General features: G+C 38.1%; 1 protein-coding gene across 1 annotated transcript in view; it reads right to left on the reverse strand.

Annotated features, from left to right (window-relative positions):
- LOC122787923 (dynein beta chain, flagellar outer arm-like) overlaps nt 1-22,678 on the reverse strand; it is a 5,188,001-nt gene that overhangs the window by 4,860,651 nt on the left and 304,672 nt on the right. Inside the window, exons 11-12 of the mRNA XM_044054850.1 lie at nt 19,040-19,234; nt 5,185-5,416 (exon numbers count right to left, since the gene is read on the reverse strand). Of these exons, the coding sequence (XP_043910785.1) occupies nt 5,185-5,416; nt 19,040-19,234 (427 nt within the window). The remainder of the gene's footprint in view (nt 1-5,184; nt 5,417-19,039; nt 19,235-22,678) is intronic.

Raw genomic sequence — 22,678 nt, forward strand, 5'->3', positions numbered from 1 at the left:
TTTTTCGGCACCAAAAAGAGTCTTGAGTAAGTCCCTAACCCGATCTGGTCTGAGGGGACAGGTTGGATGGCTCCTTTTTCCAGCAACTTTGAAATTTCTAGGGTTGCATGATCCCTTTGACTGGGTGGAACATCTGGGATTCTCTTGGGTGGAGGAGGGTCTGACAATAAGGGGATGGAATAACCTACAGTAACTATATGAAGCACCCATCGATCCTGAGTGATACTTGCCCAGGCTTCAGGGTACAATGAAATGCGGCCCCCGACTGGCTCCGGAACAGCACAGTCGGGCAATACATCAGGGATGATGATAGGAAGTTCCGTGAAAGGAATAACGGTCTCCCGAATTGCGAGGGCCTCCTCTGCCCCTAGGGCGGCATCTCCCAGAATAGCCACCCCCTCCTCTGCCTCTGGAGGGGGGCTCACCTTGACCGTCAGGGAAAGACTTCTGTGACTTTTTGAACCACATCTTTCCTCCCCTCTGAGCCGTGGGGTAAGGCCTAGATGAGAGGGAAAAACAGACCCCTATGGCAGACAGGGTCTTTCCCCTCTTGCTCGCATCTGGTGAGGGTGTCTTTCACTTTGGTCCCAAAGAGTGAGGACCCATCAAAGGGGGCATCAGTGAAGGAAGACTTGAAGGCCTCCGCGAAATGACACAGGCACATCCAGGCTTGCCTCCTAAGGACTACACCTGAGCTAGCTGCCCTGCTCACCCCCTCGGCTGCATAAGATATGAGCCTCATGGACAAGTTGACAATCGAGCCAAGAGTAGACAACTGGGTGTTAACTGTCTGTGTTAATGCCTCAGGTACGTTACCCGTTAGAGTATCTCCTAACTCTTTAAGGAGATCTCTCTGGAGCCGAGTAAAGTACAATAGATAGTTCAGAGACCAAAGTGTGAAGGTCGCTAAAGAGAGGGTACGCTTCCCATACCGATCCATACTCCTGGACTCCTTGTTAGGAGGATGGACGGAGGAAGAAGACTCGGCTACTTCCTGCTGAGTGGCCGCCACCACCATGACATCCACAGAAACCCCTTTGGACAGGAACTCTTTCCTAGGGGAGCTGAGAGAAATTTATTAGGGCATCTTGGTACAGGTTCCACTGAGTCAGGAGTCTCCCACGCCCTTCGACAGATCAAATCCAGGAGCTCATCGAAGGGTGGAGACACCCAGGAGGCAGAGGGTTGAGCACCAAAGGCCTTGAGAAATACCGACTCCTCCTCAGAGGGGGTTTTGAACGACCAGCCGCCACTCTGCCTCAAAATCTCCAGGATGTTGGAGAAAGAGACGTCATCAGAGGATGACTTGGGGGACCCCTCTGACTCCTCAAGGTCAGTATCATAGGTGAGGGACTCATCCTGGGAGTCTATGTGCTTCCTTTTACACAACTTCTTTCTTGGGGGCTCCTGAGGCACAGACTCTGAGGGACCCTCAGAAAGTTGGAGACTGCTCATGGGGGTATCCCCAGACCTTGGGGCTCCATCAACTAATAGGGGGGACATCAGAGGCTCTCGCCAGAGTGGAAGGGGATGGAATGACCGATCCAGGTGATGTCACTGAGGATCTGGCCAGTGCGCTCCTCATGGCCTTGAAGGCAGGTCCCCCCGAATCCGACCAACCTCCGAAGCCAAGATCAGAACCGAAGTTCCCCGAGCTGAAGTGCCGAGAGGGAGGCTTGGAACAGACAAAAGTCCCGAAGTATCCCCCTCGGGCCCGACAGAGGAAACCCGGGTGCCGAAACCAGAGGATGGAGCCGACATGGTAGGAGCAAACGTCGGCATCGATAAAGCCTTAAGAGGTATCGGAGCTGGCAGAATATCACCCGGAGCAGAACACTCTGGTTCTGAAGACAAGGAGGTGCTCGGAGGAGGAAACATGGATGCACTCATCGGGACTGGCTCCGGAGCCGACTGGGTCAGAGCCAAAAATAAGTTTGCCAAAACCGGCGACTGCAGGAGCCTCTGGAACACCCTATCCATATCCAAATCAGAGAGTCTGGAGGATTTGGAGGAGAGAAAAGGTGACTGTGATCTCCTATCTGGGGATCCTTGTCTGACACTAGGAGACCGGCTCCGAATGGGATCTAACAGGATTGGAGCCAAGGCTGATTCAAGAACCACAGCTACCTCCTGCGGCCCCGAGTACAAGGGAGCCAAGGAAGTAGAATCCAATTTGGTAGTGTTCTCCGGTGGCTCCAATGAAACAGATGGAGCCAGAGATCTTTTCTTAGCCTTAGAAGTCTTGGTTTTAGACTGTGAACCAGAGGAAGAGTCCAAGGACACCTCGAAGGAAGGCTTAAGAAGACCCTTCAGTATAAGTTTATTTTTTCTCTCCTGTAGCACCCTAGGGGTAAAAGCATGACAAAAACTACAGGACTCTTGTAAATGTATTGCCCCCAGGCAGTATACACAAACAGCATGTCCATCTGTTATGGACATCTTGTAGCTACATTTAGAACACTTCTTAAACCCGGAGGGTTTGTGTTATTTTTGATCCTTAGACATAACAGCAAAACCACAGTACACAACACCACAGAAACAGGACTTTAGGCCACAACGGTTAAGGCAGGAACTACCGCTAACAACAGTTGACAAGAATCTCTAAGTTAAACGATTCTGACGCAACAACAAGACACACACACCGGGCAAGGGGCAAACGCTTTCCTCAGACAAACTACACAACGGAGGGAGGACTAGGTCCACTAACTTAAACGGGCCTAGCCCATAAGAATGGAGGGATACCACAAACGATAAACTCACACCACAAGGAAAACGATAATAACAAGAGCAAACAGCTATTAAAATAGCTTTTGTGAAGAAAAAAGACAATTTTCAGTGAAAAAAGAAGTTTTAAAGCTACTTAGCCACAGCCAAGTGAGACCACGTCCTAGCTACATGAGCGGCAAATGACATCTGGGGTTATGGAGCGGTGTAACATGGGATACCAGGTTAGCCCAGCCAATTAGAGACTTTGTGCTAGAAAAATATAAGTTGGCCGAGTCGGAGCCGATGTTCGGCTCCGAACCCGTGAGTAAGAATGTAGGCGAGATTGGACCACATAACATCTTACCATTTTCCCACTGAAAACATTGATTTGACAAGGAAATAGTCTCAGAGTAAGAGAATCCTTTACATGGAGAATCAGATACCACACCCTCCTCAGAGTCTCAGTCAGAAGTATGAGAAGAAAAATACTGCATCTGTCCCTTCATATTCTACTACAGGTTCAATCACTTGAATCTCTTCAGGGAAACAGAATCTTCTTTTTTTTTCTTACCAGAAGCAGCTTTATAAGAAAGATCAAGACCCTACACAAGACCCTGAGTCAAGCCTAATAAATTACTCCTGTCTGCAGTACAGAAGAAGACAAATGTTTAATTTTCTGTTTACTTTTGACAGGAATTTTTTAAGAAACAGAAACAGTGCTGCCAGTAATAACTTACCTAGAGATGGACACCACATTCTCGCTAAGCAGAAATGCTTTCCCCTTCCCCTAAGACTGATACCAGTGGCTCTATCTTGCCTGCTGAGGTAAAACCAACAACCACAGAGGATGTGTCCAACCACCACTCTATGGTGGCTGTAATTACTACACCAGACTGTTTTGAAGAAAAGCATGAGTGGTCTGTTGAACCAGCTGTGGCAACAAAAAAGTCATCCTCCAGCAGATGAGGCAAATTACTAGCCTGCTGTGGTAGGAAAGGCTGCTCAGTAATCTTTTTCTTTTTGTGGCTGGAAGAAGGTCCAACCCATGAACTGGCAAGTTGTACTAAAGCCATGCCAAAAATGGTGCTTGATTTCCAGGGAAGCTTAGCAGCAAGTGTTGGTAAAACAAGAAAGCAGCAAAAAAGTAACTTTTTCTCCCATATAAACACACACAAAAAAACACTTTAATTTCCCCAGCCACAAAAAGTAAATTAACAACAATTTCTCCACAGAAAAAGTAATTTTAGACAACTTTTTACAATGTTTTACCACAAAAGTAAAAAAAAAAAAAAATTAAAAAAACGATCCTGTTTAAAGTACATAAAAGTCATGAAACAATCAAAAACACTTTTTCCTAACTTTAAAGTAATTCCTTTATAGAAAAGGTACATTTTCTCTGGCAAAAAGTAAGGGAAGGTTTTATTTTTTTCCCTGAAGGGAACTTACCCTGCCAGCAATGGAGTATCATTAGCTGACCATCGATCCTAAAAAGCCCACAGAAGAGCACTCTTCTCGACTGTAGGAAAGCTCTGAAGGGATTGGTGCTGAAAACTAACTTTTAGTCAACTCAGCTCATGCTGACTAATGGTTTGGGTGCACTGAACGTTACCCAAAGCTTTGGAAGATAGCTGATTATTATACTCTATGGAAGATAGAACCCATATAAGCTTAGGGTGCTGCATCAGTGATCATAATGAACATCAAGTGGTTCCTCCTCAAGCACAACAACCTGCCCCAAATACACAAACTTATAAGGCTTTAGGAAATTCTGTCCAAAGTAGAATGTTTCTTTTTTCTTTCCTTTTACACATAAGGATTTTATACACCAACTCCCTTAGAAAAGCAAAGACACTCAAATAATTAATTTTCCTAGCAAACACAACAATGACTGCTAGCTGACCAAAAATTCCACATGTCCCACTGAAGGACAACTCTTTGGCAGCAAAAAAGCTCTGAAGAAATTTTCACTCTGTCTTTCTATTGAGCTCCCCTCAAGCTCCTAACAGTTATTGCATGTGGAAGGTACCCTAAAGCTTTGAAAGCTGCACAGTGGCAGTGGGTAAGAACTAAATAACTTAGGCTACTGCAACAGTGACCTAAATGCAGAACATTAATAGTTTTTCAGCAAGTTTCCATCCAGAATTGGGGGAGGTATATATTACACTGCAATACAAGGCATGTAATCCTAGCTGCATTGTATCTCACAGATTGTCATATTACTTTTGCAGAAGTTTTTGATATTCCTTGAAAGAACAGTGACAGCCTGTATACCTAGCAGTGGGTTTTTGTGTTGGTATAATGCTTTACCATTTATGGTAAATGGGTACCAGAATATGACTGTGCCTCAGCATATCATTAATTGTTGGCTAAAAGTTATTTTGCTACCATTCAAAATTACCCTTTTTTATGTCATGTCACAAAACTCAACAAAAGCATCCATTCTTCAGTCATTTCCACTTGTATCATTTTAACACTTACTTTAATTTTAATTCGGAAATCAAAGAAAGCTTTCTCAAATGGATGGTTCTTTTCTGTTGTCAGAATATCTTTAATCTGGTATAAAAAGGCTTCTGCTGTCTTTTGATATCTCTCTTGTATGTCTTGCACCATAGCATCCAGAGAAGGGGTCCCTGCACCCCCTATTTCAGCTGCTCTCTCCAGCAGACGGAAGTGTCTTGTTGTTTCCACCAGCTCAAGGACATCATTGCATCTAGAAGATAAAATATGTTTACATAAACACTTTTAAGCAGATCAGTGAGTCCTAAAATAATACCCCATTCATCTTTGACTTTTCTTATCAGCATCAAAGCATACCTTGTTATGTATATTTTCAGAAAAACTGAATAACCCTTACCTGCCACCAGCAATAAGACCCTGCTGGAAGATCTGTAGTACCACGTGAAACTACAGGAGCTAATATTCTTTCTATTGTGTTAATAATTTTAATAGATAAGTATTCCAAATGCCTATTACAAAATCCCAAACAAACACTGCAATCAGTTTCCCATACAGCGCACATCAGTTGAACTGAATGGCTGTCAAAATCAATTAATTTCATAGAAAATGAATACTAGTTGGTTGTCTGATAAATAATTTATATGAAAACGGATCACACTACAGATTATTAAAGTAGATATACAACCAGATAAGCGAACACTCAGAATTTATTGAAGTTAAACATGAAGCTTTATGTCACTAACAGTACAGCTACACCAAACAGAAGATATCACAAGTTTCTGGCTATTTCACCCTTTAAGGTGAGAGCTGAGTGTCAGAGCCCAAAATTACCATCGTACATCATGTAGCAAAGTTTTATTTTGCTTTGCGCAACCCACACTCCATCTAACCTACTCGAGGGGGAGTTGGCAATGGCTTTTCAAAGTCAGCTGGTTATTTTCAAAAGAGCAGTACTCCAATACTCAGAGGCCCAACAATGCATCTACATTATGGCAGAAGCACAACAGACCCCACAGTCTCCAAATGGGATGTTGTGCAGAAGGAATGAAGAATCCAAACTTGCTAATAAGACCCTCCGGTAAGACAGCTGGCCACAGTTAATTGCTGCTATCCTTTTGCTGATCCATCAGTACACACTATTTGACCACAGATGCTACCTGCTTGGGCAGACAGTCTATACCAGTGTTGTTTGTCTAACTGGATTTCATTGGCTTACTTCACCCAATGCCATGCTATTTAAAAACAAAAGACCAAGTTAAGGATACTCCAAAAAAACGTAACTTCCAGCATGGCTGCACACTGAGCAACATCTTAATTTCAGCTCTCCCACTGTGAAATCAGAAACTCAGAAAAGAAAGCTAGTGAACTTATTTTTTTGAAAATTTTAGTAACTGGCTTGTAAGTGCACTACCGGGATACCAGCCAAAAAGAGATTTAGAGAACGTGAAAGAAAATAAATTGCAAAAGGTAAGGAGAAAAGACTGACTGGGAAGACTCCACCAGCTGTTCAGCAAAAAGCAGTACAAGTTCCAGCTTTGGTTCAATACATGGCTTCCAGTAATCTAGAGAAAAAAATAAGTCAAATGTGCTCAGAGCTGATTAAAATAAAAGAAACACTGAAGAAGTATATCAACTAAAATAACAATAAAGTTACAATCCCACCAGCAGAAAGAGTTGATTCTGACAAAACTGTGGCAGAAGGACAAAGTACTAAAAGTGGGAGACAGTAGACTGTGAAAAATGATTACTCACGGTACATCAGACAGAAGAGGAGTACATTTATTGCAGTAATCAGGAAATGTCGAGAAACATATATGAGATTCAAAGTGCTGTATCCAACTATTTTCTAAATATTCTTTCCTGGAGGGTGAAAATTATTTTTTGATGCAGAACATGCTAAGGAGGACATTCAAATGTATTTCAAACACAAAATGAGTTGTCAAACAGAAGGAGATTCTAATTCTGAGAGACTATGCCAGTGAAACTTTTCCAATGTTTCAACGAAAAATGCTTGAGACAGAAAAAAGCACAAGAGTTGATTAGAACTAGGAGTACATTGAAAATGAAGCAGAGTCGGGATTTGGGAGATGGAGATCAACAGGAAGAAAACCAGCAACTCAAACATAGACAAATACATGTGGGATTACAAAGGATTGATTATACTGTGAAACACGATGGAACAAGAAATATTGGACTTCTTTGATTTTATTAAACTTGCATGCGACTCCAAATTATATGCCCAACTTCATGTCATTAATGTTTGGAAGTACATTTAGAAGACGAGAAGAGGAAGGAAAGAGTTAACTATAACTAAATCAAAATATTGTTCTTAACAGTATTATTTTTATAATGCAAAACATAAACTGGTACTAAAGTACACAGATGCCCATTTTTTCCTTCCTCTTTGTTTTTCCTTGTTCAGTTTTAAGAAGTGTAGGCATTGCAATGTAAAAAAAGAAGACAAGTCTGGACAAAAGAGCATGATACAAGAAAAACGGATATGTTTTATTTTACTTTTGTATAGGGAAACGACTGGACTAAGGCCCTTAGCATGATCTAATAAGTTTTAACGGGAAGCAAATAAAAGAACACTGAATACAATGAAAAGTTTTCCTCTAACAAATAAATGACTGCTTGTTGCGGAGGCGACTGTGTATCTGGTTCTCATGTTTCTATGCAGACAATCTGATAAGGGGCAACAAAAACAGAATACTTTTTTCAATAGCTAGGGGATAATCTTTTCTGAAAGCATCCAAGTGATTTCCTAATTTAGAAGAGCAATAAAGATATGACAAAAATAGGCAGCACTTAGTTGAAGTAGAAGTGCAGGCCGTGCCACTTCTCTTAGCATGAATAACCTTCACGATATATTAATTCAAGCCTGTAAGGGTGGCTGTCACTATGGGACAATTCCTCTGATTAGGAGGTTAAACTTCATGATTTCAAGATGTACATAGTTTTGTGTGTTAGTATTAAGTTAATAAGTTTTAGGGGTGTTCTGGAGATTTCTTTGAGGGTTTTCATTAAAACAAAAAGTCTTGTAAGATGATAGGTTCAAATGGACATGGCAGGAAAAAACTGTATATAATATCAACCTGCCAAACATTACTACATGCATGTAACATAAAAGCTGAAATTAGACATTTAAAAAAAAATGGTTACACATAACAGGTGGGAATAATACCTTCTTAACATATTGACAGCAACTTCCATATTATCTTTAAATGTACAATGGTCTCACAGATATATACAAAAAGAAAGAGTAGGAAAAAACACTGAACAACTGAAGAAACTGTCATCATCCACTTTTATTGTGTTCCTAGTACTTCGGCATCAAGCCTTCCAGGGAATAATCATGCACAAGAATGGTATAACTTTATAAATATTTCACTATTCATTATTCAATTCAGTTATACAATAATTGATCAATTAATCAGGGAGTCAAAAAATTTAAAATCGAATGTGCATCCTGAGCAGTAAAGTGCTTTAGAGACATTCAAAGTGCATCAAAACATATAAAGTGCAACCCCTTACATTCCTATTGCATTTAACATTATAATTTAAGAAGTTAATAGAAAAGCACTTATGCATCTCTAGATTAACAAATACTAAAACATTTTGCCCTACAATGGTTGATCAATTAAATCGATGAGTCGAGAAAATTTAAATCTAAAGTGCATCCTGAGCAATTAAAGTGCTTCAGAAACATTTAAAGTGCACCACAAAACTTTTAAAATGCAACCCCTTACATTCCTATTGCATTTAACTTAATAGTTTAAAAAGTTCATGCCAATGCACCTATACATCTTTAGATTAAGAAATACTTAAATATTTAAATATTTTACCCTATACATATAAATCATTCATCCTATATGTCTATGCATTTATAAAATAATGCATACTGAAACATTTCATCCTATACATGTAAATCTAACTGCATATTAAGCCCATGGGGCCACAAAGTTCCAAAATTAATAATATATCTACTTTCCATCCTTAACCAAATGCACCCATATTCCATGCCTTGTACTGCATAAGGTTTGTTTAAACAGAATAAAATAAACTGCTAGTATTACCATTGTGAACAGCATGGAAATGCTGGGCCACAGGATTATTAAGCCTAACATGCCTCACATCCACCAAATGCTCCTTAATTCTTCTTTTCACTATTCTTCTGGTTTGACCTATATACCACTTTACAGGTAGACAATCACATCCAATGGCATAAACAACACCACTGGTACTGCAATTGTAAGATCCCAGGGCAATGAACTTCCTTCCATTAATCAAAGTACCTGAAATGTTCTTGACTTTGTCACACACCGTGCACCTTCCACATCTAAAGGTGCCTACTGTGTTAGAACTAGTTTCCATCCTACTTACCCTACTGTTCAATAATTCATTCAGGTTGTGAAATCTACTATGAGAAAAAACAACCCTGCCCTTGAAAATGTTGCCCACTTCCTCATCCTGCTGTATAATAGGCCAAAACCTGTGCACTAATGCCTTCAATGTAGCTGAAAAAGGGGAAAATTTGTTAACAAAAAATATATCATCCTTGCCCACTTTATGATAATCTCCACACCCATAATGTGTTGCATGACTCCATACTCTCCGACCAGCAATTTGCTTTCTCACTTTTTCCTCAGCCCTATTTAACACCTGGTTAGAATATTAATGTTAAATTCCCCATCCATTGTGGTTCTGTCATGAACATTGTCACTAATGCGCTTGACTTCTCCATAAGGGAGAGAATCAAGTGAATGTTCTGGATGCTGTCTGCACTCAAAAAAACGATTAGCTGCTGTTTCCTTATAAAATGGTTTAAAAGACACTAGCTTGTCTTTATCCACAAAGACCTCCAAATCTAAAAACTGTATCTTACATCTATGAGTTTGATGGGATACTGTGATGCCATACTGATTCTGATTTAGTTCCAACATGAACTGTTCAAAAAGACTATTCTCCCATCTACATATAAAAACAAATCATCAATATAGCATTTGAAAACTATAACATTTTCCAAAAAATATGTATTCCTATAAACACAGCTCTCCTCAAAAAAAACATCAAAATTATGGCATAAGATGGGGCAAAAGATGCCACCATAACAGTTCCTGTTCTCTAAAGAAAAAAAATGTCCTCAAAACTAAATACATTGTGTGTCAACAGCTGTAAAATATAACTTGTCCTGGGACCTTCCCCCAATAGACTGGCTACTGCTTCCAGACCCCACCGATGAGAAATATTGGTATACAAGGACTAACATCAACAGTTACCCAGAAAAAATCCTTTTGCCACTCAGTACCTCCCAAAGTGTCTGTGAGCTCTTTACCATTTCTAATGTGTGAAGGGACTCACTTCAAATGCTCTTTCAAATGTGCATCCAGAAAAATGACAATATTCTGGAGAAATCCCCTCACCCCAAACACTATGGGTCTCCCAGGGGGATTTGTTAAGTCCTTGTGTACCTTAGGAGTGGCATAAAACTTAGCCATTCTAGGATATTTTACATGTAACTTTTTGACATCAGTGGTGGAAAAAAATCCCAGTCTCTCTCCCTTTTCAAGTAATTCCAGCAACAAGTCATTATATACATCCAGAACATTTGACTGCACCTGTTCATAAACACCAACTTCCTGCAACAATTCCTTCACCATATTGTTGTATTTCACTCTAGACTTTATTACCCAATTACCCACCTTATCTGTATGTGCAAAAACATAACCTTTATTCAAGCTTCTTAACTGCCTTAATGCATTCTGTTCATGCTTTTTCAAGTTATGGTGCTTATAACTGTCATAAAACTTCTTGCATTCAACTTGCAACTGTTTGTATAACACCTTCTCAAAATTTATTATGGCTGAGACAGTTCTAGGTGGATAAAACATGCTAACATAAAAAACTTTAGGAATGCTGAATTTTCCATAGCCAGTATAATATGAAAAACCATACCCAAACACTGTCCTTATTACTTTCAAGCTCTTGTTCATAAGTAAAAATATCCACCAACTCATTTTCATGCAGTGACAAATCTAGCAATGGTTCCTCATCCTCATCAATGCTGCACATTATATTACCATTTGCATTTTCTGAATTTGTTTTAGAAAAAAATGCCTTTAAATGTAGTTTGTAACAAAAAGCACATATTTCTAACATTATGTCTGCCAAGGCTGGAAAATATGTTGACACAAACTTCATTCCTTTCAAAAGTAAACTATGTATGTTATCATCTAACTGCAAATCTGATAGATTAATAATATTTAACATTTCACTTTGACTCACTGAATGTGAACTCTTTACATTATTCAAGACATACCGGTTATTATGATCATTACATGTGAAAACAACATCATTAGTAATGTGAAGTTCAAAATGACAGTTCTCTGATTTTCTTCATTTCTTCCTGTTCTGCCATCTCTGGTTGCGCTTGCTTTTCGATTGCTGTGGCCTCACTCTCTGACCACTGCTTTGCTCATCCTGCTGCACACCTCCTTCACTCAGTTCCTCAAATGAAACCCTTTTCCTGCTATTGATGCTGCTGCTTGCTTCTGTGTATGAAAAGGATGACCCTCACAAACTCTGAGACCTCATAGCCGTATTTTTTAAGGTGGACCTGCTCTGCTTAGTTTTCCTCTGCCACTGAAAGAGGAGGTTGTTCCTATAATCACAATCATCTCTGTCCAGCTTACTACGTTTCCTTTCAAGTATTTCAGCCTCAGCTTTGCCCACTCTCACATGAATGTCCTTCATTTTATTATTAAATACGGCAGTTGCAGTTTCCCCCTTAAGCTCCTCCTGCAGCTCCAAAACTGAATTTCTTATTTGTTCATGCAGTCTGTTGTTACGTTTGACAAGTACTTTAAGCCACCCTAAAGTACACTGTAAAGAGATATTCTTCCATGCCTCAAATAAATCAGCTTCAGAAAATTCAGAAGCTGGAAGTTCGTCCACCCTTAAACCCCGAGGGGTTAAATTCAGGCTGATATATTTCTCCAGCAACCAGGTATCATAATATAAAGACACCTCCTTTGCAAGCAAACATTCTAGTCTCTCATACCTGGTTGTCTGCTGGTCTCCCAGTCCATTACAAGACCACAAATTGGAAGCAGCCACCTTCTCATCCCTTTCTCTCTACATTTCTGTCCAGGAAAGAAAGGTAGCTACTGAATTGGACATGGAATTGGATATGTCTCCATCAACTGAAGCTCCAGTAACCGACATACTGTCAGAAAACTCCAAAAACACCACTCCACGAACCAACCCACCAAAGAAAGAAAAAAACGCAGAACAACTGGAGAAATGGTCACCATCCACATTTACTGTGTTCCTAGTACTTCGGCATCAAGACTTCCAGGGAATAATCATGCACAAGAATGGTGTACTTGATATACATTTCACTACATTCATTATTCAATTCAATTACACAATAATTGATCAATTAATCAGCGAGTCAAAAAAATTTAAATCTAAAGTGCATCCTGAGTAGTAAAGTGCTTCAGAAACATTCAAAGTGCATCAAAAGATATAAAGTGCAACCCCTTACATTCCTATAGCATTTAACATTATAATTTAAGAAGTTAATACAAAAGCACTTATGCATCTCTATATTAACAAATACTAAAACATTTAGCCCTACAATGGTTGATCAATTAATCGATGAGTCAAGAAAATTTAAATCTAAAGTGCATCCTGAGCGATTAAAATGCTTCAGAAACATTTAAAGTGCATCAAAAAAACTTTTAAAATGCAAGTTCATACAAAAGCACTTATATATCTCAAGATTAACAAATACTAAAACATTTTGCCCTACAATAGTTGATCAACTAGTCAGTGAGTCAACAAATTTTGAATCTAAAGTGCATCCTGAGCAATTAAAGTGCTTCAGAAACATTTAAAGTGCATCAAAAAACTTTTAAAATGCAACCCCTTACATTCCTATTGCATTTAACTTAATAGTTTAATGAAGATATATCTGGCTGCTCAGAAAAGAAAAAAAATATAACAAAAGATGGTAGATTTTTGAAGAAATCTATGAAAATATTTGGTATGGAAGATGTGAATACAGTAGTAGGAGTTGGGACTGAATTTACATATTATTCCCCAAGGTATAAAAACTAGGCTAGGCAAAATTTATATTTCACAATAACGTGCATTTAACTGAAAGTTTTGATATGCATCCAAATAACTCTTTCAGATCACAAGCCAATAACTAAAATAAAAATGCAGGGTAATGAAATAAAAATGAGACACTGGCATTTCCCCACCTATCTGTTAAAAAGATAGGAATTTAAGGAATGGGAATTAGAAATTATTAGAGAGTTATTAGGGAAAATAGAAAATTCTTCTGAAAATATAGCTAGCGAATGGGATAGAATTAAAGTGGAGTTTAAAAATAGGGTGGGAATAAAAGAAAGAGATACGGTTAAGAAGTAACAAGAATTATTTAGAATAACTGACAAGGGTTAAAGTATTACAGAATAGAGGGAATCTCACAGAACAGGAAGAGGAGCAATTGCAGAGTGCTAAACAGAAAATTAGGGATTGCCTTGATAATATGCATGAGTTTAGAAAGACTGCTGTTAAGCAACAATTTTTTTTTATAATTCCAGAACACAAAAACATTTAGCAAAAGAATTCAGGCAACAAAGTAGAAAGGGTTGTCACGAAGCTTAGAGAGCCTATAACATGGAAAATAACCAGAGATACTCTAGAGGTGCTAGAAATATTTTGGAAATTTTATGAAAATCTGTTTAAAGCAGATAAATATGTAAATCAAGATAAAGTATAAATGTAAATGTTTAGAGAGGAATTAAATATGCCATTGTTAGAGGTACATGACAGTTAGGATAGGCCGAAATTGTGATGTATAACCAATCTACTGGCAAGTCCCCAGGAATAGATGGTACTCCTGTGGAAGTTTGAAAGCTAGAAGGGAAGAAACTGATAAAGATCTAGAACGTTTTGTTTAACAGTATTTTAAAAGGAGGAGAATAAATTGGTGGTGACTGTAATACCTAAAGATAGTAAAAACCCATCAGAGCCAGTTTCATATAGGTCCATTTTGATTCTAAACCATGATTATAAAGTGTTTATGTCTATAGTGGCTAAAGGAATGGAAAAGGTAATGCCAAAATTGATAGATATAATCAATGCAGTTTTATGGAGGGGAGGCAAACATTTGACATTTTCAGAACACTGATGATCCAGAGGGAAGCAGAATGTAAGAAGATACTACTTTTTTTGATGGGTCTTGATGCAGAGAAAGCATTTGATAGAGTAAGCTGGGATTTTATGAGTAGGGCAATGGAAGCATTTGCATTCCCTGATAAAATCATAAAGCTGATTAGAATACATGAGAGATCAGAGTCAAAAATTAAAGTGGGAGGGTTCCTCTCTGATAAGTTCTATTTGAGCAGAGGAACCAGGCAGGCATGTTCACTTTCCTCTTTGTTATGTGCGTTATATTTAAAACGATTGGCAAAGAAAATAAGGGACTCAGAAATTCAAGGATATAATTGGTATAGTAATCAAGAAAATTTGGATTTTATTTGAAGTGATATTATTTTGCACCTGATAAAACAATGAAAGGACATTTCAGTGTTGTGGAACATTCTGAGACAATTTCAAGTCTTTTTGGGATACAAAATTAATGAAGATAAAACAAAGGTAATAGCTATAAATTATGTACCCACACACAAATTGGTTCAGCAATACCCATATTTATGGGGGCATGAAGTACTTAGGAGTATGGATTAAGAAGGAATCTATTATGACAGCTAAGGGTATGTGGGAAGAGACTAAACAAAAAATAATATAAAAACCAAGAAATTGGAAGCTCTGTTTTATGGATATGAATAGCAAGATACAAGCAGTGAAATGCTTTTAGTTCCTTTAGTTTTATACACAGCTCAGGCATATTTTTGTCAACCATAGAAGAAGTTGTCGATAGCAGTTAATATAGAGTTTAAGGATTTTATCTGGGAGGGGAAGAAGGCAAGGGTCAAGTGGGATAAGCCGAATCTTCCAATAGAGCAAGGTGGTTTGGGATTATCTGATTTGAAGGGGTATTTCAGAGCTACATGGTTAAGGCTCCTATACATAGCACAAGCAGAAAGCTATAATTCAAAGTGGAAAGGGATGATGATGAAATGGGGGAAGCTCAAGAAACAAGGATAGACTGGGATTTTGGATGCAGAGCCTTAAGGAGAATAACAATATCCATATAAAATATTATATTCATAAGGTATCAGAAAGTATTCTAAGAATGAAGCCAACACAGGGATGGAGAAATGAGATTCTGCCAATAGGGTGGGCTGCAAATAGGGATGCAGCCAGTAAGCAAGAGGTGGGCTAAAATTTACTGGGGAAAACTGGCAGAAGGACCAAGGCATTGGGAGCAAATAATTAAAGAGGGAAATAAAAATAAGAAGAGGTCAATAATTTGTTTGGACTGAAGGCTAGAGATTGCCTTCCCTATCAAGGACTGATATCAGAGTATAGGCAAACAGAAAGAAATAGGGGGATGCTAAGTGAAAGACCATCACTAGTAAAGTTTATAGTAGAATATAGAACAAAAGCTGGTGTTAAACAAGGGATAATTATTAGGGCATTGCATAATAAATATAAGAATCAATCAGAGGAGGTTAGAAAGGATTGAGAAGATGGGCTAGATAAGCAATTCACAAAGAAGACAGATCAGACAAACAATTCAGAAACAATGGGGGGATATATGTATAACTCCCAAATATGCAACAAAGTCTAGAAGAGTTAGGATCTTTGCTTAGAAGTGTTTGAATGGGTATTTGTATACCCCAAGTAGACTCCAAAGAATTTTCCTCAGGTAGACTGCAAATGTTGGAGGTGTGATGAGGAAGAAAGATGTAACTGGGAACATATTTTTGAGGGTATAATGAGTTGGCAGACTTTAAAAATTCCCTGCAGACTACTCTATCAGAAATACTGGGTTAGCAAACTGGTTTACCTAAGGAAATTATTTTTTGAGTCATGATTCAGAAGCGGAAGTTCCTACACATAGTAAGGCCTTGCAGAGTCTAATTATGGTGGCTGCCAAAAAAGTAATCACTAGAAAATGGTAATCAAAGTCTACTGTACTAGAAGTAGTGAATATAGTAACAGATGTAAAACAACTGTAAATGGGATCTTTAGAAAAGAGTAGGAGCAAATTACACAGAAAAAAATGGGAATTGTGAAAACAGTACATGGAGAATAATGGTTTGGAGGAGGAATGAGGTTTAAAAGAAGGTAGGATTTTAATGTTTGACTGACAATGACTGGATAAATTACAAGTAATGTAGAATGTTTGCAACTAAATTATGTCAATGTCAATATGGTTTGTTTTTATTTATATAGATGTATGATTGCCAGTGTCACAAGAAATGAATTTAATAAAGATGTTTTTTGTTTAAAAAATAGATACTCCAAACAAGGACAGGATCTTCAGCAGGACACACCTACATCTGCCAACATCAAGAAATTGCATAGCAGAGATATATCCTGGGATTCAATATCACCTACACTAAGTGAACACGAAGTATACACCATTATGAATGAACAGACAACACAGACATAACTCACAACTTCTTCCTCCTAATTTTAGTTTTCCTACTGATATTCTTGCAGCTTTAAATATTGACAGGGATTCATAAAGGTTTCCACAAAGTGTAGACTACATATACACTTACTGTAATCTTTCTGAGTGACTAGAAAGCACAAAAAAATGTGATAAGACTATTCTTGAATACATATTGTATACACTTAGTATAGGCTTTATTGAATCTGCCCCCATACTTTTTTTGTTACTCTGAAACAAGACTCTCCAGGGAGGAGTATCACACTAACCAACAGTGGTTAAATGCCAGTAAGAATTGATGCAAACTCCAGTCCAAAAATTCCATACTATAAAAACTAAAATAATGATAAATTAGGAAGTAAATAGCTTGCAAACTAATACAGCTTAGTAAAGAGCACATTCATTTTATTACTTGAGGCACTTGCATTTATATTCTGAGCTAGGCGACCCGTGTTGAAGTCAGAAGGGATCTAATCCTACCACCATATGTACTAAATATGACTAAATTATGTGTGTCAATATACCCACTGGACTCTGGCATGAAATCAGAACAACATAGCAGTTTTTCATGCTGGATGATTATTCCTTTGTAATTCCTACCCTGTTAGTGATGTAGATGAAAAATGTATGTAAAATGGCATCTAGGTCCAGAGAGGTCATCATACCACTGTTCTCAGCCCTCATCAGACCCATCACAGAGTATAATGCTCCCTTCAGTATGCATCTGATCAGATACATGCAGCAAATGGAACATCCACAAAGGTTTCTTACAAAAAGAATACAGGAAGTAAACACATTGGCCTAAGCGGATTATGTTAAAGCTTTGTCTCTTTACTCCATTTCATTTCTGAAATGTGATCTTTGCTTAGCATACAAGGCATCCATGGACTTTATTTTGATGACCCTTTTGCACATCTGCAAAATAAACAGAATCAGAACTACTAGATTAAAAGATCAAAACTTTGCTTGCATATAAATAGGACATTTGGAGAGACAGATATATTTCTCAGAGAATCCCCATTCTCTGGAACAGACTCCTCTTCCATATGAAGCAGAGTTCCTCCCTATCCCTGTTTAAGTGCAAGTGGGACAAATGAATGGGTAAAAAGAAATTCACACCAGTCTACAGCCTATGCCTCCAAACGACAGAGTCAGTCAGAAAATCAGCCTCTATATAGATCAAATTTATGGTCACTTTTGGGTTGCACATCCAGGTTTATTAAGGACCCTAGTTGTCATTAGCTTAGTATACACTAATGAACCTATGAACATATGAAAATTAGGTCCTGCCTTTGTAACTTCCCAGTATATATAATGCAGCACCATATGCAACTGGGCAGAAGATTATATGTCTGAGTCCGCTCCTTGTAGCATACCCTGATCAGCATGTACAGGGAACTTTATCACAAGGGACCAGCTATGCCTGCTAGGAGCCAAATTCTAATTTAAGTACAACAAAATGGTGATAGGCAAACAGGAAAGTAAAGGCAAAGTAGGCAGGAGAGAGAGATTAAAAAAGAAAATAAAGGCAGACGGTGATATATAGTGTCAATTTCAGCAATGATAATCTTTAATAAAAAAACAAAATAAAACATTTTAAGGTTATTCTCCAAGTAGTTCTGTACAAAAAAAAACATGGATCTATCCAACAGCACAGTGGTTAAAATGCTATTAATGATACTCAAGATGAAATTTTATGATAGTATCCAAACTCCACCGGACCAGCCAGAGAAAGCTTCAGCATCAAAAGGTGTTTCTTACATTTCCTAGCTAAGGAACAACTTTTGAAATTGATACATGTACAAATCCAACTGGAAGGAATAGATGTTAAGAATTCCTAAATCAACACTGTGTATGTGAAAGAAGAGACATTACCATAAATGGATGACCTACTTCCAGTCATCAAAAATGGAAGAAAATCATTGATTCTGCATTATGGCTCTGTAGCAGCATTATAATCTCCAGTCCTACCCCTGACTTCCACCCCCACAGTCACAGTATCTGCTAAATGTTGCCACTTGGCCTGGGACATCAGATGAAAAACTCTACCTGAGGAAACAGCAACTGAGTGTACACAGATGATTCCTAAATAACCAATGGTGAATAAAATAGCACACATGCTATACTCTGAACTTCAGGATAGTGAGGGAACAACAGAATACTTCTAGTAAATCACACAGCCAATGCTGCCCCATTGAGATGACATCTTCTTAACAAAAAAGACAATTGTATAGTACCTTTAAACAAGTCTTAATTGTCTGGAAAATCAATTGTCCTACAAACCTTTCCATAAATAAGTTCATATTTTGGAAGCAGTTGGCACAATGTGGAGGCCAAGGAGAATCCAACCACTCATCCAGGTCTGCATCTGTCTTAAGCTCACTTCTACCATCTAACCATCCCTTGTTGCTGAATTTTGGTGCCTGGGGCCCATAGAGTTTTGCATTCCACAATGAGTCTTTTGGCTTCTTGGACATTCTGTAATATTAAATAATTAACAAGTGTGAAACATGCACCACTGACAAATACAAAAACAAAATTTAAAACATTACAGCATAGTAATAGAATTGTAAAGCCCACTCACCTGATTTATAAGGACATTAGCAATGCATATAATGAAAGAATTATATGTTATAAAGACTTGTTTATTTTGACCCATCCCAATCAGTTTTAACTAGTATTAATACATAAGAAATCAAATGTTTTCATCATGATGTACATCTTAACGTGCTAAATATTATTAATTGCCACATGACAAATTTTTGACCATTTTGTTTTCTTGATATAGTGGTTCACAAATTTTACAGTATATTGCTTAATGAAATATTAACAGATTATTTTACTATCAAAACAAAATATGGTCCAATAACTTGTTTTTGCTAATTTTCTAAAATTGTCTTTCTATGAATCAGCTTTCATCTTTGTTCATAACTGTTTCCCAAGAATGCTGGTCCAGGCTAGTATCAGAGTTTAATCAGCAAGTTAAGTGCTTTCATGCCATTCTGTAAGGAACTTCTTCAGAACTGAAAGTTATATCATCTTCCAGTGATTTAAAAAACACTTCTTGTTACATACATATTTATAAAATGAGTTATTATTTTTGAAACATAAAACTGTTAGAGACCAATCTAGACAACCTCACTATCTGCCCTTTAACCAAATTACACTTTTGCCAAATTTGGGGGAGTAGTGGTGAGATGAGGGTGGCCACGGTGGTGCAGCGGTTAGCGCTGCCGCCTCGCAGCAAAAGGTTCTCCAGTTTGATCTTCAGCAGGGGGTGCCTTCTGTGCGGAGTCTACATGTCCTCCCTGTGGTCGCGTGAGTTTCCTCTGGGTGCTCCGGTTTCCTTCCACATCCCAAAGACATTCTGTAGGTGGATTGGACACTCTAAATTGGCCCTAGGCATGCGTGTGTGTGTGTGTGTGTGTGTGTGTGTGTGTGTGTGTGTGTGTGTGTGTGTGTGTGTGTGTGTGTGTGTGTGTGTGTGTGCACCTTCCATAGAAGGTTGGGTGCCGGGCTGGCAACTCGACACCGTAAAACTGCACTGCCAATTATGAGCCGACAGGTGATCCACTGTGGCGACCCCTAACCAGGAGAAAGCTGAAAGAAGAAGAAGAAGTGGTGAAATGTAGGTAACTGTGAAGGTGGACTTTCTATAAAGATTTGATTTATACCACTGGTTGCTGTAATTCTCAACCAAGGTAACATCTAAAGTAGTCGACAGAATCTCAATCCACTTTAATTATAAATTGCAAAAGTTTAGTATTGTTAATGTACCTTAAAAATTCAATCAGCTTTTGCTATTTGCATACCCAAATCATAAAAATATAGACAGATATTCAAATATGGTTTAAACATACTATGCAAAACATAATTTTGTCTCAAAGTGCCATAAGATTATATTTACAAAAACTGGAGCAGAGGGAGCTCCCACTGCAATATCTTTAATTTGCATAAAATATTCAACATCATAGTACACAAAGTTATTCTTTAATATCATTTGCATACAGCCAACAATAATATTGTCTTTTTGAGTTATGATGGAGTTAATGTAAATTGCTTCCTGGAACTATTCCAGTCCTAGTTCATGTAAAATAACTGAAACATCCATCACATCTCAAATAAATAAATAAATAAATAATCTGCCAAAAATTCACAAACTGTCATCTCCTTTAAAAAGTGCCAAGAGTTTTAAGCACATGGGGTGTTTTACAGAATTTTTTTTTTTTTAATCTTTGTCCAGTAGTTGTGCCAGAGGCTCAGTTTTTGAGTCCACAGTGCTGAATATTGGACACACTGGAAGGTCCAATACACTTATGTGGGTTTTGGGGATACCAAATATAGAAGGGATAACTGGTTGTTTCACATTTAAGTATTTGATCAAAGGGAACATGTTGGAAAAACATAAGTCTTCCAGGCAGTTGTTAGACCTTGTATAGGCTATACTAATTTCCCTCTTAGATACTGGACTATAAATCTGCCTTTATTCACACATCCCAGCACTTTGCTTGAGTAGTTGAAATAATCCATCAGCACAACTCCCCCCACACCCCTTCTCCAGCTTCTTTACCCTGATGAATCTGTCATGTTGTAAGTAATTTAACAGCTTCTTTTCCTCCTTGCTTAGGTTGTACTATTAAGGTCTTGTGATGTGAGCAACTGCTGTTCTAATATTATTCTCACACAGCCTGTCAAACAAAGTTAACAAAGACCAAGGGAGGACTGAAGACACTTATTCATCTCAAGTTATCATTCCTCCTGCCAAATTAATTGAATAACATACTGAAATTAAGTTTTCTGGAATGACATTCTAACTCAGTGAGTAAATCTACCAAATCCATGTTGACAGCAGGGAAAAAGGTGAACCCTATCAAAAATATGTCACTTTAAAGCTCTTTTATCTTAAGGTGCCTATAGTTGGAAATGTTAAACCCATTAAAATATATTACAGTACCTGAGTTGGTAAAGGTCTCATCAAGAACGACCTTTCCTTCATCTACACTGTCACCTACTGTTGCTGTACTTGCTGTTCTGCCTATGGGGCTGCAAAGGTGTCCCCTTCATTGCTGTGTTTGTCATCTGATTCCCCTGTCTTATTCTTAGGACCTCAAAATGGGGTTGTTGGGATGGGATAAAAAATTGTCCACTTGAGTATCATCACACCTCTCCTCAGTGACTTCATCATCATTTGTTTTATGCAGGGGATTATTGCAATTTGTAAATATAAACTTCTTAGCTGGAATACAATAAGACTTCTTATTAAAACCATTTTGGTCTCTTAAAAGATTCCTCTCCTTTCTTTAAAATTTTGCAGTGGCTGTCAGCATGATGGTAAACTTCCTGAAATTCATCTTCAAAGATGGAAAACAGTAAGTCAAAATAATGTTATTAAGTAAGACCACAATCTTTATGTGTAACTTAGCCAGTTCCCTCTTTTTGTGTGTTTGAGAATCATATACTATTTTCCCATCTCATCAAAAAACTCCAAAAGGTCTTGGTGAAGTAGTAAACCATTTTCTAGTCCATTGGGATACTCCAAGAGTTTGAGTCCCTTCAGGGCTTTGGATACCCGAATACAATCTGAAAAAAACACATTATCCAGTTGTCTGTACAGTTCATAGGTTCATACTAGGCTATCTGCCCTAGGGCATTTATAAGCCTAGCCAGAATGTGTTTGGCTTTCGCCACCCATTTTAAATTTATTTTGCTATGCCCTTTTTCGAGGTTAGTATACTGTGCCTCTGTCTAACAGTGACACAGAAGTGATACCCGGGGTAAACCTATGATCTCCCATCCACTCATCTTTTCTAGTTCATTTTTAAAGTTCCTTGTTTGTCCTTGCTGTTAATTGCTATAGTCTGTAACAATTTTAATGGTATATTAAACAAAGCCTTTAAATGACTGGTTGCCATTACATGCCAG

Source organism: Protopterus annectens, chromosome 13.part0 (assembly GCF_019279795.1).
Source record: "Protopterus annectens isolate FY-2018-M chromosome 13.part0, PAN1.0, whole genome shotgun sequence".
In the NCBI taxonomy this organism is placed as follows: domain Eukaryota; kingdom Metazoa; phylum Chordata; order Ceratodontiformes; family Protopteridae; genus Protopterus; species Protopterus annectens.